The sequence below is a fragment of the Thermobia domestica genome, chromosome 13, assembly GCF_964235325.1.
Source record: "Thermobia domestica chromosome 13, izTheDome1.hap1.1, whole genome shotgun sequence".
NCBI classification, from domain to species: Eukaryota; Metazoa; Arthropoda; class Insecta; order Zygentoma; family Lepismatidae; genus Thermobia; species Thermobia domestica.
In genome coordinates, this window is record NC_137466.1 from 137071913 (window position 1) to 137089288 (window position 17376).

General features: G+C 34.6%; 1 protein-coding gene across 2 annotated transcripts in view; it reads right to left on the reverse strand.

Annotated features, from left to right (window-relative positions):
• The window catches only part of LOC145668548 (cytochrome P450 6k1-like), a 40513-nt gene that overhangs the window by 8447 nt on the left and 14690 nt on the right, over positions 1-17376 (reverse strand). For both annotated transcript variants that reach the window (XM_081736536.1, XM_081736535.1), the window contains exon 3: positions 5559-5780. In XM_081736536.1, the coding sequence (XP_081592662.1) occupies positions 5559-5780 (222 nt within the window). The remainder of the gene's footprint in view (positions 1-5558; positions 5781-17376) is intronic.

The window sequence follows — 17376 nt, forward strand, 5'->3', positions numbered from 1 at the left end:
GTATACCCTAAATAATAATTTTATATTACTTCGCCTGCAAGGGGTGCCTACAGCCTGATTTTAAGACACGGGTTGCACCCATGGGATTATTTGCGGGACATAATTATTCATTGAAAATGGTACAATCAAACTGAAGAATGGTAACGTTTTTTGGGGAAAGGTATATTTGGATGGTAAAATGGTCAATTTTGGGGTAAATGGTAAATTTGACGGTGATAATGTTAAATATGGGGGTTGCACCCAAGTCTTTGGGGGATGGCCGCCACCGCGACCTACATTACAATATAAGATGTCAGAGGAAGTCGTGGGACGCCCGCCCGCCAGCCTATTCGCCTTTTCCAGCATCGTCATTGCCCCAATACGTAACAATGATTATATTTACATGTTCGGAAAATGTATTAACTAAAGAGTAACTTCGAGGTTGATTCTTGAAGATGGTTACTATTTTTTATGTATGAATGTGCTTAACATATTTCACGTGTGATCAGTAGTATAGCTAGGGTCTATATTTATGTGGCAAGAGAGGGGAGGGAACTGCCAAGTACTAATATGATACGTGATTTCATTAGAAGGGAGAAAACTTTTAGTGGCATTGCTTTCTTAATCTTTGTAGGTGTTTGCCAGCATACGTTATACAGTACTTTTTAATTACTTTATTTGAGCAAGAAAAACTCCTTTACATATTTCAACTGTTTATCTATGTGACCCTCCGTTCGGGAAATAATAAATCTGAACAATTGATGGATCATCAATTTTAGTCAAGATGTAGAGAGTCTAAAGGAATTGGGTTTGTTGATGGAGGCGATCATTCCACCGGTAGAGGTAGAAATCAATGATTTCCGGTTTTAACCTTGATCACTGTCATCATACAATCTAAAAAATTCAAGCAAATTTACAGTGTTATCCTCGACACGTGTATGTTATGTAGAAAATATCTATATTTTGTGGATGTGTGATTAACCGTTTGTGCGTAATATTTGTTGAGGATTGTTTCAAATTAAGAGACAAGGACGATTGCGACTTATATTCAGATATAGTTCTTAATTGCTTTTTGAGAAGAATCAGCTACCAAAGTTAAAAGGGAATTTTTGACACAGCGGAATTCAAGGGTGTAGTGGTGTAGTTAGTAAGGTTACCACTGGAACGGTCTGGATTTGATCCTCAGTGTAGGTGAGATGTGTCATATTCTTAATTTATTGTCTTCCACAACACAACTCAAGGCGCTTATCCAGCTTCTTCAAATGGTTACCTGAGAGTAAACTTCAAGGTAGAGAGGTCGTGTAGCGCTATGATATTGTAGATAGTTTTGCAGACATGCTAGTTATGGATCCATGAATTACTCGTCTGATTTTTCTCTACATGCGGCGAAGTTGGGAACATGGCAGAGTTGTCAGAGGCACTAGTTTCTTGAGATTTCTTTTATAATCAGGTTTTCGAGAAAATCAAAAGGATAGGAACAGAATCAAATTTGCGTGAGAATAATGTGTACATATTTTACACTTCCCCCTTCCTTTATTACTCGAATGTCAAAAGGGCAAACGAATATTTTCATTCAGTATTGTGTTGATGGTGCATATAAAATTCAACTTGACAAAATAGAACTTTCCATTTTGTCCTTTTTTTGAAGGATTATGTTCATGTATAGTAACAATAAATATATAAATATATTCATATTGTTTGCGATAGCTTATTTATAGTTACGGAGTACTTTCACTATTTCGTTTTCTCCTTTTTCTCTTGAACGAAAGCACTCATCTCGCCTCTTCGAGGCAAGTCTGGCATGACCGCCATGAACTTCGGAAGAGAAGCTGAAACACACGAGAGTTGTTCTTTGGTCGGCAGCAGAATAAAATAGGGAAATGATATGCATGTTATACTCTATGTGGGAAACGGGGGTATTTGACGACGGAAGATCTAGCTGAGGCACAAGGCCTGCTACTTTGTAGGAAGACGTTCTTGCAACCCTGTAAAGGAATAGAGAAAACCATTCCTGCCTTCCTTCCCACCACCCCCTTCGCCCAGTACCAGAACATAAAACACAACAGCAGCGCCACTACAAAACAAATGCACAGACTCGTATAATACTTGTTTATTCTATTCTCCTGCCTTATTCCCTGACCTCCTTTGGTTATTGTGTTTCACTTAGTTTTACAGCATTTGATGAACTTGAAAAAAGCGTTGATAAAAGCGAAGAAGACACTCGAAGATAAACAAAAGCTTCTAACCGGAAGCATCGCTTAGATCTGAAGAAAAGGCTAATTAAAGCATTTGAGTAAAGCATGGCATTGTCTGGATGTGAGAGTTGAACTGTAAAAGAAGAGGAAAAATGGAGAATGAAAGCCATTGAAATGTGGAGCTATAGAAGAATGTTGAAAATTAGATGGTGGACTAGGTATCATATGAGAGAGTATTCAAAATGGTAGGAGAAGAATGAGAAGGAATTGCAGAAGAAAAAATACTTAATGGAAGGCTACGATTGAAATAGGTCTATACGGGCTAATACAAGACCTAGAGAAGAAAAATGAAATTTTTGAGTTTTACATCCCACAGTTACGCTGGTTAGGCTAAAGGAGAAGGTGATGATGAGAAACGAGTGAAATGGTGGAATGAAGAAAGTGGGAGGAAACGGAAGAACCCCGAGGAAACCCACGCACACGGTGTTTGTCCACCACAAAGTTCACTTGGCGCGAGCTGTGATCGAACCAGGGACCCCAAGCACCAGAGGCGAACACTGTACCACTGAGCCACCGCGGCCCCCCAAGATATAAAGAAGAAAAGCTACGAATAAATGAAAAATTTGTCACAAGATTAGGAAGAGTGGAAAGACACGAGAAACCAATCGAAAGAACGCTGATCCTAAATAATAATTTTAGATTGTAAAGTGCGCTCCTATGTCATACAACGGCCGGTTGGAAATGACTGTAACGAAATCTTTCTTTCACATTGCCCGTATCTATACATTGGCCTGTCCCGAACGGTGGAGTAGTTTTTAACGTTATTTGTAAAGTCTGAATCAGAATTAATGAAAAGTGTTATTACCATCACAAATTTAACATGGATATATATATATATAATGCGCTGTTAGAAGTACAGAAAATTTGTTTCTACAGCTTAGTCTCAGCATAGAGAATCAAAGCAGGTAACTTGCAAAAATAGCATAAAAATCGAACAGCACTTTCACTCCATTTTAATACATTCATTTATTGATAAATTCTACTCAAGAAGTAATTATTACCAATTGTATGACCTATTAATGTCATGATGTAATTATTTTATAATACTGCTTTAGTAGAAGATAATATCCTTGGTGCCATCAGTATATAGTGTGTTTTGAGATAATACAATATTTTAATATACAGTAAACACTTTGAAGTGGTTTATAACGGCTCCTTTCTGCTATCTGTTATCATTTATCATTAACACTTGCGTTATCAGTCTTCCTGAGCACACTTACTATATCGAGAGGTGGCTTTTACTATAACTGATGCATATTATTCATCACTCACTAAGTTATAATTTACAAGAAGAGACACATAACTTGTAACTGGAGCAATATATTAAATAACCAATATTATCTATGTATTAAAATGTTAGGTTTGTGTGTTTGTCTCCAATCCTTTCGACAATAAGATCTCGAAAACCGCAAGTGCTACGTAGAAACATGCCGTTTCCACTGGTCGATTCCAAATTTTGTTTAGATTGTCCAGTTCTCATTCAAATTTTCAAAAACGGTGTCGTTATTGTTCTATTCAACATTTCAGAGGCCGTTTTGAGCCTATAAAAGTAACATTGTTGAAGCCGAAACTACGGTGTTAGGCAACCAGTAGAGAAGATACGTATGACGGGTTGACGGACATTGAAGGCTCTTTGCTTAAATCTGAACTGCAAAACGTATTGCATGCTGGCAACTTCAAAGGCCTCAAGAGACGCAATGAGGAATACTCGGAGAAGATATGGATCTATTAGAAAAAATACTTCCACTTGATACCGTGTTACTTCTACAAATTTGCTACATATTCACTCAACATTTATACTAGCAATTCACTTCCTTTGTGAGTCTCCTATCCTTTACTTGTGTTAGTAGCGAGACATGCACAGTGGGAAGAAGATTCATGGTCATAACAGAACGATGCGCTCAGTAGATAGCACAGGTTGAGCTAGTTTATTTTAGATTATGAAACTGAACTATTGAAATCATGAACAAAAGTAATCTATTTTGTTTGACCAGCACGAATCAAATCAAAATCTCTTGAAAAGGATAGCAGCTAATGTAGCACAAAGTTTATTTTGTTTTTATTTTTTTTTAATGAATGTAATATAGGACATTATTCTGGAACAATTCCCTAACTCTTTGGAAGGGTGATAAAGTGTGAGTAAATTAGTTGGAATTGTTACTATTTCCAATAAAATTTTCTCATGTATTCTGCAATCATGATCTATCTTCATGTTCTTCTTGGTATTTGCAATATGCTTCATGTGAGACCGCATATTTCGTTCACCAATATGATGGCATTCTGATACGTAGTGTCATTTGAAAACAAACGCATTTATACCAAATTGGCCAACTGTATTAGAAATGTCGTCTCGTCTCATATAAATGTTATCTCATCTCAAAAGTATATGCCTGTTAACTCTCGAAAATACATTAAAAACGCAACACCAAGAAGGAAACATCGTAGGGTGTTCAAATTTGAAGGATATATAGAATCTGGAAGGATAAGCAGTTCAACGCCGTGAAGCAGCAGAGGTGCCAAGTATACCATATAGTGACAGCAAGCGGAGGCTTATCAGAGAGCCACAAAAAAAGTGTAAGTGGAGTTCCATTAATCTTGGCATCTTTGTATTGAAGGGGGAGATATAGCCTTAGATGATGATTGTGTCACTGCATACATTGCATTGATCAACATAAGTCATTTTCAATTGGACAACTAGTCTATGTATGGCGTAGGAGAGCGGAATTACTATATGAGAAAAACAGACAATGATTAAACGACGGTGGAAGATGACCAAGAAGATCAAGTGTTGGCAGTGTATGCGTAGTCACGGATCTACGAGTATTATTATGGCTGCAAAGCATCGACTATGTTATCGATAGTCTTATTTTCCTCTCACCACTATCTTTTATGAATCTCAGGTTACTCGTCATATCGTTCCCCTCTGCGTGTGGTTTACTGAGAGGAGAAGCAAGCTATGACGTCAGAGAGCATTCAGACGAAAATAAATGATCTAGGCGATATGTGAAATTGTATATTATTTTCTAGCCAACCCACATATATATGAATATATTTTTTTTCTGAAAAGGAGCAAAACTAAACGTGATTGACCGTAAGGGACCAATATGGATCACTAGGTACATAAGTTTGGAAACAGTAAACTTTGTAAATAAAATATGTATATAATAAGTTGTAGTTAATAGTTATCAATAAGGAACGCTGTTATAAGATTTTATTTGTCAGATAAAATTTCACCTTCCTCATACAGGAAACGAACAACACAAATCAATTCATTTAAAAATTTAATAAAGGACTGTATGTAGTACGGTAGTTTTATAGTCCTACCTGAAATAACCATATCCAAATATACCATTTCTTGTATTGCTTCATACGTTGGTTTGCCACCATACTTAGCCAATGTAGTGTCAATTTCCTCGTGTAACCGCTGCTGTAATTCAGGATTCAATGATAGCTCATACAAAGCATATGTCATGGTGGTTGAAGATGTTTCAAATCCAGCAACGAAAAAGGTGAACGCTTGCGCTGCGACGTCTTCATCTGTGATCTCTACAAAGTAGGGTCTAATTGTTAGTTAATTAATATTAGAAAAAGGACCTACATTTTACTAAAGAAGTAGACATATGAACAACTATACGTACAGACAGAAATGTGATGATAAAGGCAATACGGCAAAAGTATTGAAAACATTCTCAGCATACCTTTGGAAAGTGTCAAGTTTCAAGGAAGATTTGTCCAGGATCATAAATGACATACCCCAAGACACTACAACTCCACGAGCGATCAAAATTTGTCCGGGATTACAAATAACGTATTCCAAGACTCTTATACTCCAAGAGCGAGCCGACAAATGTTCTAAATATATTTAAAAAAATATTCAAATATTTCATACCATAATGTCAACGTAGATAGTTAAAAAAAAAAAAAAAAAAAAAGATCTTCACGACATTCGCGAAGAAACCCAACTCATGAATTGCACGCCTGTGGATTTGATGAAGACAATATTATGGTGGAAATTATTAAAGGTGTTTAGAACAACACCATATTTAGAATAGTAAACCAATACCTGACTCATAAAGCAAATGTGAAACATGAAAAATCACAAGTAACCAACAGTACTTCTTCCCGTGTGAGACTCTATCTACATATTCAGCAAATATCTCAAAACCAAGTTCATCTTGTCATCAGAAACTACTACTAGCTGCTTTGAGGGCACCGTAAGTTCACCGATATCATTCGGAATAGAAAATATTATTTTTCATCATAAGCCTTCGATTTTGGTAAATCGAGAGAGGTGGAATTAATTGAAAAAAATTTTGTTATTTACCCCAAAATATTTTTATGACTTTTTGAAACCAAAGAGATGAGCTTATGAGAGTTCATGTGGTTCGGATCTCATGTTAAGCTGCACGTCCGTGCATCATAAAGGTTCGATGCTGGAAAGGGCCGCTAAACTCTACATCAACCAAACAACCCAAAAAAGCGAGATCAACCTACCAAGATTGTAATGCCCCGCTATTGTGCATCAGCACCGCATTACAAATTTTCTAAATTGTATGTGGCAGTGTGAACATCGGTCCGTATCAGAAGATATAATTCTTAATTTAAATTTTTCTAATCGAAATTAAACTAAACTAAACATAATAATTTAGAACAACTTTGAAATGAGTTAAGAATTTGTACCTGAAGAGTGATTAAACCAAGGATGTTATAAATAGGGGATCTGCCCATATGTATTGTCATCCTATTAAATCGATGAAGCCAAAAAACAACCGAGCATCGGCAAGTCTGATTGGCTACTTTCCTTTCCGCCATGATTGTTGGCTCAAAACATTGTGATCCTATTGGGCGGAGTGGGGAGAGTAGGGGTGGCGAAACTGTGACGTATGGCATCAAGATTTTGTTGTAAGGGCAGATCCTTTATTTATAACATCCTTGGATTAAACTTATGTATATATATAAGTGCTGGAAAAGGGAATTAAATATTCCAGGTAAACTTAGTAAATAAAGAAAAGTTAAAAATTTTCCAAGAAGAGTAATCAAAATAAAAATGCAGCGTTAATCTAAATTTTAGGTCGGGAGAGACTTCCCTCTTCCTTTTCTCCAAAATATGCTGCCACGATTTATATAATATGAATTGATTGGATATAAAATTTTAAAATTAAAAATAATTCTCAAAATTACTACATAAATTAAACATAGAACTTTCTATTTTGAAAAGTATCGCTCCTATGGTTAATTTTTTGTAACAATTTTATTTGGTTTTCTCAGATGTTACTTACTTACTGGAAATACGAATATTTATATTTCTATCGCAATCTTGGTTTGATATAATAATGGTGATATTAATAATGTTGAATAAAACTATATTATTTATCAAATTCTCAAAATTTTTATGTCTATAGGCTACATTATTTGAATTTTGGAAAATACATGCTGCATATGTATTTTATATTACGAACATTTCTATACTGAAAGGATGATTAAGTTTTATGTTTTGCTAAAGAGATTAATGAAAGTCTAATCCAAGCTAGACACTGATGTAATACTGACAATGTTTCCGTATACTAACAAATGAGTTTTAACATAAGAGAATATTGATAGTATAAACTGACTTACTAAAGAACTATTATTATTATTTATTCTGATATAACTCATCAATCTGCCGAAAGCTAATTAGGTGATGTCAATGTTATAAAGATTACAAATGAGTAGGAAAAGATAAGTAAGATATGATTGTAATATAGTAGGATGAATAATATATATATATATATATATATATATATATATATATATATATATATATATATATATATAATGGAAAAATATGAGTAATATGATGAGTATTTATTAATATGATTAATATATACGACGAAAGGAGAAAATATTGTCTACGGTACGGCAGAGATGAACAATAGTTTGGCAGATAATAATAATAATAATAATAATAATAATAATAATAATAATAATAATAATAATAATAATAATAATAATAATAATAATAATAAGAAGAAGAAGAAGAAGAAGAAGAAGAAGAAGAAGAAGAAGAATTAGTATTGCTGAAATAGTATGTGTATGTGTTGTGATGATGGAAACATGGAAGTATATAATGACAATTGTTCTAATCATCCTAAATGTTAATGTGAAACAATAGAAATCCAAAATCGAAATTTACCTATGACGGAATGTTTTAGCCAATTGTAACTATTGTCTTTCATGTAGAATATGTTTACAATTGATTATAAAACTGCATTCAAATTTCACGTCTTTATTTATATTCTAGGTTTTTAGAATTAGATTTTGAATTAAAATCTAAGTTTGTTTTTCTCTGAGTATGTATCTCCTATGTTATGAATTACAAATTTCTCCAAATTTTGAGGTTTTAAGATAATTTTGAATCTAATAATCTTCTGAAGTTCCCAAGCCGTTACGCGAGAGAGTGGCGACTCCGTTGATGCCGGGCCAAATTTGATAGATGTCTACATACAAAATAGAAGTATCGCCGTCTTCCTAATCATCCCATATCAGGATTACATTCTATTGCAACGAATTGACTAATACCTCGAGAAGGATCAGTTCAGTTTTGGCTTCCACAGGCAGGATACACGTCAAGATGGTTAAAAAATATATAGAATTTTCCCAATTAAAACATTTTATTAACATAATTTATGTACATTAAGCTTCATCCTCCCGACTTTGGAAACTGGGGTACCAAATCGACCCGAACGGATAGCTTTTTTATATAGAGTTCTTCATAAATAATCATCAATAGTTTAAAAGCTACAAAAATTATGCAAAATAGCAAACTAATAAAGAATGAGATGAAACAAAGTAAATGACACTTCTCTATCTTCTTTATTTTGCAGAATGTTCTCCCTATTTATTAGCTTATAATATATTAAAGAATAACCTATTTATTGATAAGTAAGATCTCCAAAACAGTTTAGACTTTTTCGTAGTCCATACTTTAGATAGATTATAAACATATGAAAATATACTTTTTTTTACGATATACATCTTTACATATTTGTTTCGTTAAAATTAAGAAAAAATAAGTTAGATCTACTCTAAGTTTTATTCTGTTAGAATTACCTAGTTTTGTGAATTTTAATTGCATTATCTAGACACAGATGTTTACATAGGGTTACATGCACAGGACCGACACGGCGTAGGATCGACACGGCATAGGATCGACACGGCGTAGGATCGACACGGCATAGGATCGACACGGCATAGGATCGACACGGCACAGAACCGAAACGGCACAGGATCGACACGGCATAGGATCGACAGCAGAACTTTCATACGATCGAAATAATAAAAAATACATTATTTTATAATTACGCAATATTAAGTAACAATTATTTTCTCAAGGATATATAGGAGAGAACCGTCATACGATCGAAACGGCATAGGAACGAAACGGCGTAGGATCGACACGGCATAGGACCGAAACGGCACAGGGCCGACACGGCATAGGACCGAAACGGCACAGGATCGACACGGCACAGGACCGAAACGGCATAGGATCGACACGGCACAGGATCGACATTCTGTAGGGTGGTCAACACTTCCTGAAAATATCAATATCGCATATCCCTCACCTTGAATTTGTGGATATAAAAAATTGTAAGGATAAATAATTCTAAATGGTCTATTTTTAAAAAAAATTATATATATATATATATATATATATATATATATATATATATATATATATATATATATATATATATATATATATACAAATTGTATAAAAATATTGTGCGTAATATATCCATGCCGTAATAAATACACCTTTAATTTTGTGATATTAAAAAAGATACGCTAAATACTCCAATAGTTGATTCGAGGTTTTCAATATCGAATAAATAATATTATTTGTCTGATATTTTTATAATGCTGTAATTTTTTATGTATACTAAGTTGAAGTATGTACATGTAACTGCAATTTTAAAACTGTAGGCTTAGAATTTGCGTTTGGATTTTTTTTTAAGCGAAGCAATGCACCTATGTTAAGTTGCCTCCTTTCAAATTTCGAATTGAAATCGGAAGCCAATCGTTTGTTTTTCGTTTGTTATTGACTTTTTTGAAGAAAAATAGTAAAAATCGTACCTTTCTTAAAACATAAAGAGATGTTTACAAAATAAAGTTGGTATATGGCCAAATTTACCCTTGTTCCTCCACTTAAAATTTTGATTGAAAATCAAAATCAATTGTTTGATATGCGTATGCTACTAATTATTTTGAAAAAGAATAGTCTGTTTCGAAAAACATAAAGAGTCTTTTCAAGAGAAATGGGTGATGGAATTTCATTTTGGCTCCACTTTAAAGTCTCGAATCAAAACCGAAGCCAAGCGTTTCTTATTGGTTGTTTTTAAGAGCAAATCGCTTGTTTCGAAAAAATAGAGAAAGAGATTTACAAAATAAATTTAGAATGTGATCAAATTCAATCTGATTCCTTTACTTACAAATTTCGATTCAAGACCAAAATCAATCGTTTGATATGGATTTGTTGTTGCTTGTTTGGAAGAAAAGTAATTTGATTCGAAAAACATAAGAATATAATTAAGAAATAATGTTGATGAAGGTGATTTGTTTCGGGGCGGTTTGCTTATTTTGAAGAAAAAATCACTTGTTTCAAAACAACCAGTAAAATATATCTATTTCCAGGATACATTTGGTGGTCAACTTCATACTGTTTTTTCTGCTTTTAAATATCGATTCAATACTCAAGCTAATAACATGTTTTCCTTTCTTATTGATTGGTTTGAAGAGGAAATAGTTTGTTTTGAAAATTATTAAGAGTCATTTACAAAATAAGGTTGGGTGGGCCAACTTTTTGGTGGTATTTCAAATTTCGATTTAAAATCAAACTCAATCATTTATTTTTCGTTCGTTATTGATTGTTTTGAAGAAAAACTAAGAACCATTAAAGAAATTTTTATAGTAAAGGTGGTCACCTTCACAGGGTTCCTGCACTTCAAATTTCGTTCAAAGCATAAAACGGTTAAAATAATAAGAGAAACACAATCAGTACTCTACGCAAATGTTTAGGGGGTTCAGGGGCTTTAGGAACACAAGTTTATATAATATCAAGTGTTTATATATATAAACGTGCTAATATGATAAACGTGCTTAATTTTGCATAATACCTTGCTCAAGGGGGGTTTCAAAGTCCTTAATCCCTTTACTTCAGTACGCCACTAAACATCAATTATAAGTCATTCGTTATCCAAATTGTACTTCTTGTACTGATTCAATCCTTAATTTTAAAGTTCAAAATTATATGAGCACTTATTATGCTATTGGAAAAGAGCACATATTTTATGACAGTGCAAGGTAGTTTCTTGTTTTAACAATTGAAAGAAAGGAAAACACCAATAAAAGTAATAATAATACCTGACACGAATTCCGATAGTAAATCATATTTTATTATCTTATTTGAAACTTTGAGAAAATTGAAGCTCTACACCGAATACAAATTGGATAATAAGCAATGCTTTATAATTGCTTGATAAATTTCAAATTGAGAACAAAGAGAGTGATACTGTTTAAAAGAAAGATTGGATGAAAACAAGAATTTTAGGAATGATCTAAAAAATGGATCAAAGTATTATGATCTTGGCTAATATTAATTTTTGGATCAGTTGCCATAAAATATTCGAACGGTCTCTAAATCGAGTTTTCTCCAGATATGTAGTTCTCCAGGTATAAGGAGTACAAGAAAAATTTCGATTAATTAAATATTTTGGATTTTTTTTTATAACGGGCCACAAAATTTTTGGACGGTCCCTAAATCGACTTTTCATATTTTTTACGCAATAAGCATATCACACTGAGTTAAGTGATATCTTGGGTTGGGTTACACTATATGTAGTTCTCCATATATAAGACATACAATAAAATTATTGATTGAATGAAATATATTGGACTTTTTGGATCAGGGGCTACAAACGTTTGGACGGTCCCTAAATCAAGGTTTCGTATTACTTTCGGAATAAGCACATCATGCTGAGTTAAGTGATAGTTTTGGTTTGACTGCACTATATGTAGTTCTTCAGATATAAGACGTACAAGATTTTTTTTTTTTATTGAATGAAATATATTAGATTTTTTGGATCAAGGGCAACAGAATTTTTGAATGGCCCCTAAATCGAGCTTTCGTTTTATTCAGGCACTAAGCACATCATACTGAGTTCAGTCATAGTTTAGGTTTGGGTACACTATATGTTGTTCTCCAGATATAAAGCCTACAAGAAATTTATTGTCTGAAATATATTGGATCTTTTGATCCAATAATAGTCCTTCATCCTCCATTTATACATTAAGCAAGTAACAGTATAACGTGTACATTACGTGATACACTTTGTATTTTATGGTGTGATGTTTAATAATAAATTATTAACAGAATACCCGTTCTTCGCACGGGGAGAATAGTTTCATTTTGAGCATAAAGGGCAATGGAATCTGAGTATGGATTTAAACTGCATCGGGAGTGTTACTGTTCATCTGAGTGACTCCAAATACTATTTCATCGACACTAATATCGGTATCATTTTTTATCATTATATATATAGTGTGTAACTTCATTAATGTAATGAACGTCTGGAGGTGATTCCTGGACTCGGAAGAAGAATTTAAATGAAACGAAGTTTTTAGCTTATCATAATTATAACTTCTATGCCAATGGTAACGGATGATCAATCAACGGCTTCCTGTTCAACTTAAGAGTGTGTAAAAATGAGAAAAAAATAACTTTGATCCAGAGTAGGTTTATAACGATTGTGCATAAGACAGTCAGGGGCAAAAGATCATGTACGATGAACTAGAGTATAAGGGATTCTTCACATAACAACAGTGATTCCCACAAATTATGTGAATATAATTTGAGCCAAAGTAAGCTAGATTAAAAGATTTCCTCCCCGTAATGCGTAAATCCGTGGAAGATAATAACTACGAGTACAGAAGGAATGAAATTCGACGATACTCAAGGTGTTGCGCGTGTTGCACAAGGAAAGAAAGAAATACAATTTCAAATTATCGATTTATTCTGTTTCGTACAAGGTAGGATAACTGTGAAATACTCAGAGGTACCTTGTACAGTATTTGCGCAATGCAGTATGTGTACACGAGACAGCTATGAAGAATAACAGTTCACAGTCTGATATTGTCGACCGTTGACCGCATTGCAAAGATGACATCGGCGAAGCAAATTTTTCCGCCTGTGATCAAGCACATCTGAAATTTCGTAGATGATTGCCGCAGCTATATTAAATCGAGCTACAAGTTCTTCGACTGTCGTGGCCGGAGTTTCATACGTATCCCCGAAATAAAAAATCAAGCAGCGTGAGGTAGAATGAACGAGGTTGTCATAACACAGGTTTTTCTCTCCCAATCTGGGAATGTTTCATTTAGGTAAGTCTGCATATTCCTGTCAAAATGTGCAGGTGTACTATCATACTGAAATCACATCTGCTGTCTTATGTTCAAGGGCACATGTTCTATCAATTTTGGGAGACAATTGCGTAAAAATAAAAGATACGTACTCCCACACAGGCAGACGGATAATAAATAAGATCCTACCACAAAATTATCCACCACACCACACCAAATTTCTGCTGCTGATCGTTTACTAGAGTTGCATGTGGGTTTTTACGCCATACACATGATAGTTTCAAAACGGTTTTGATCATTCGACGTACGCTGTCTTCAAGTTCAGCTGTCCATATGGGGCTATTTCCTCCGATTTCACGTACGAGAAACCGAAGGGACCCCTCTCTCGAAGTCGAATATGGAGGCGTGGAAAAATACAAGGAAAGTTACTCTCTTTTGAGGGCGACGGTCACGATGTAAACGCCTCACTTCTGGGCTATTGCCCTTTGCTACTCCATAAATGAGTTGCATATCTGCCAGCTCGTGGACAGGGTAATCTTCCATCGCGCAGGCGTGTACAGGTTAACACAATCAATTTTACTTAAACACCAACGTCTACACTTTTACACGACCTTAAATACCTGGACACAACCCTCTACCGTTGAACACAACATTTCCCATCCTGTTATACAGCAATTACACGTGTAACAGTAGAGCATCTGACTATGTATATCACTCACAAGTTGCGTAGATGCTTATTACAACTCAGCCATGCTAACTGAAGCCATTCCACAATAAAACTTCAAGACAGCCTTCTGTAAGCCACTCGCAATTGGCACACAAGGGACGATAGTTCCGTAGGTATTCCTCCGTGTAGGTATTCCATACAGCTCTAAGGTTTGTACATTAGAATGTCGAAAAAAGACTATCCTTTTTTTAAAATGTACTTTCAACGAGCTTCCTTTGAGAAAATTTCTCCGGCAATGATAAAATCAAAATGTAAGTGGTCTGCACTAGGATAGTATTTTGGTATATTCACAATAGCAATGAAGTTTTTCATAGCTCAGGGAAAAGTTGAGGTTTGCCAACTCGAAGGAAGGGGAAAACGCCATCAAAAGTATTCCTGGGAGAAGATTCATCTAACGGATAAATCAAGTATACTATTCCAGCGCACTTCTTGGTATCGTTATGCAACGTGTACAACATCCCTTGTTTCCCCACTTTTGTTGCTTCTGTGCACAGAAGTACCATATTCCACGGAATTACATATTACGAGGAAGAAACCGTTTCATGCAGCTTACTTTTGCCCCATATCTATTCACACAATATTTGGAATCCCTGGGTCATGTGGAGAATTCCTTGTACACTCGTTCATCACATATGATCTTTGCATTTTTCGATGTTATATTTATTTACATGCCGCCTGACTGTCCTATGCACAGTCGTTTTAAACCTAATCTGGATCAAAGTTATTTTTCCTTTTTCACACACTCTTGGACAGGAAGCCGTTCATTTATCATCCGTTACCATTAGCCTAGAAGATATAAGTGTGATACGTTAAAGACTTCGTTCCATTTAAAATCTTCTTCCGAGACGTCATTATGTACTGAGACAAAATAGATGAATCACACATGTGTATCTCTCTTTCTTTCGAATTCTGAGTGTTCTTCTAACTTGAACGATGCACTATTATTTTTTAATGTTAAATCTTGTACTTGATTGATCATTTCTTCATTCAACGTTTGATAAAATACTCAAAGGAATACTCCAGTTTCTTTGGAAGTCATCCTTACATCGTCACTGTACACTAATCGAATCTACGACTAAAAACAATGGACATTCTTTTGCCCGACTTCAATCCGACGTTTTGTTCATGAGTTATGGCGGTTTATACATTTTTCCGACAAATTTTCGGGTGTTACACCCAGGTTGTTGTATAGTTTTTGTTTTATTTCGGTGTCAGGAATCACCTAACGACGTTTGTTATATTAATTAAGTTACACCCTATATATATACGGGCGCCATTTTATGTATTAAAAAAACCAAATTTGTTTAGTAACGTAAAAAGCTAAACTATGAAAACGTATTTACTAGAGAAACACTTTTTAGTTCTTGTAATAATTTTCTCTCAAACAAACTGAAGGTAAATATATACCAATAAATCAATACAGCTATATTTTAGAAAATGAAATGAAATCTTTGAGTTTTACGTCCCACGCTTATGCCGGTTAGGCTGAAGGAGACGGTGATTATGAGAAATGAATGAAATGGTGGAATGAAAAAAGTGGGATGAAACGGGAGAACCCCGAGAATATCCACGCACACGGCGTTTATCGACCACAAAGTTCACTTCGCGGGAGCAGGGTTTGAACCCGAGACCCCATGCACCAGGGGTGAACGCTCTACCACTGATCCACCGCGGCTCCAGCTATATTTTAGAAATACAATAGGCACTGATTTTTCGAAGACTGCTCTAATACATGGGAACAATCAAATTTGTAAATAGAGAGTTTTCTTTTTAAATAAAACAAACTGAATTGCTTAAACTGCGCTATATCGATTGGTTTCAGCATCTGATTTTTTAAAAATAAATAATTAGCAGCACGAAAAATTCCTATATTATCTTCGAAAATAGACCTACATGTTAATTGCTTTACTGGCTTTATACATTTTTTTTTTTTTTTTTGAAAAAGTGATTGTAGGGGAAGATGGGGCTAGTTGCAACAATTTTCAGGTCTGTTTCTTTACTCGAAAATTATTATAGATATAAAAACTATATTGAGTGTACTAAAAGGTACATGCCTTAACTACATACCAAAAAAAGAGAAGTGCAAAACATCGAACGGCAGTTTTGATAGCATCCACTTTTTGAACTAAGTCCGACTGTTGACACTTGCCCCACCCATGGGGTAAATTGCAACATCATCTGGGGTAAGTTGCAACAATCGGACTTGATTCAGAAATTTAATGCTATCAAATCTACAGCTTGAACATCGCTTCACTCATTTTCACTGTGGCAGTCAATGTCTATAATGTATACAGATGTAGTACGGATTTCTCTCGGAACACGACCAATGAGACCACTTCTCACAACATAAACACTGTACCCAGTCTTCTTCTGTATCCTGTTCTTCGTACGGTTCTTCAGAAACCAAACAGACGACTTGAGAATAAATTCTTCTCAGCTGATGATTTTACGTTTTCGGTTGCTTTTAGATGCTTCTTTTTCATTTCGAAAGTACTTTTTTCTAGAGTGTCTGTAAGAATAGCACATCTTTTCCTTTTCCGAGCTGTCAGTTTTCTAGTTCCAGATTTTGGATAGAACCATACATGTTCAGGAGATCATCTGAAGGATTCTACACTATCTTCTTAGATGCATTTGCAGGTGATCCATGAAGCTCACTTTGACCTGCAGTCTGAAGTTCTAACTGAGAAGATGAAAGGAAACAACTACTACTAGGCACTGCAAGCAATAAGCCATCACTGTTGTCCTATAATAATAATAATAATAATAATAATGGAATAATAATAATACTCTTAGTTTTATTACCAACAACAATTGTTCATATAACAATGCTTAACCGCAAAAAATTCTATTTCAATGGCATGCGGCATGTTGCAACAGATGTTGCAAGTTACCCCATCGAAATATTTATATATAAAAGCTTTCCTCCCCACTAAATAGCAGGTAACATGGGAACAGAAATATAATGTCATTGTACTTCAACTGTTATACTATTTGGGTACTACATCTTACTTATTGTTATTA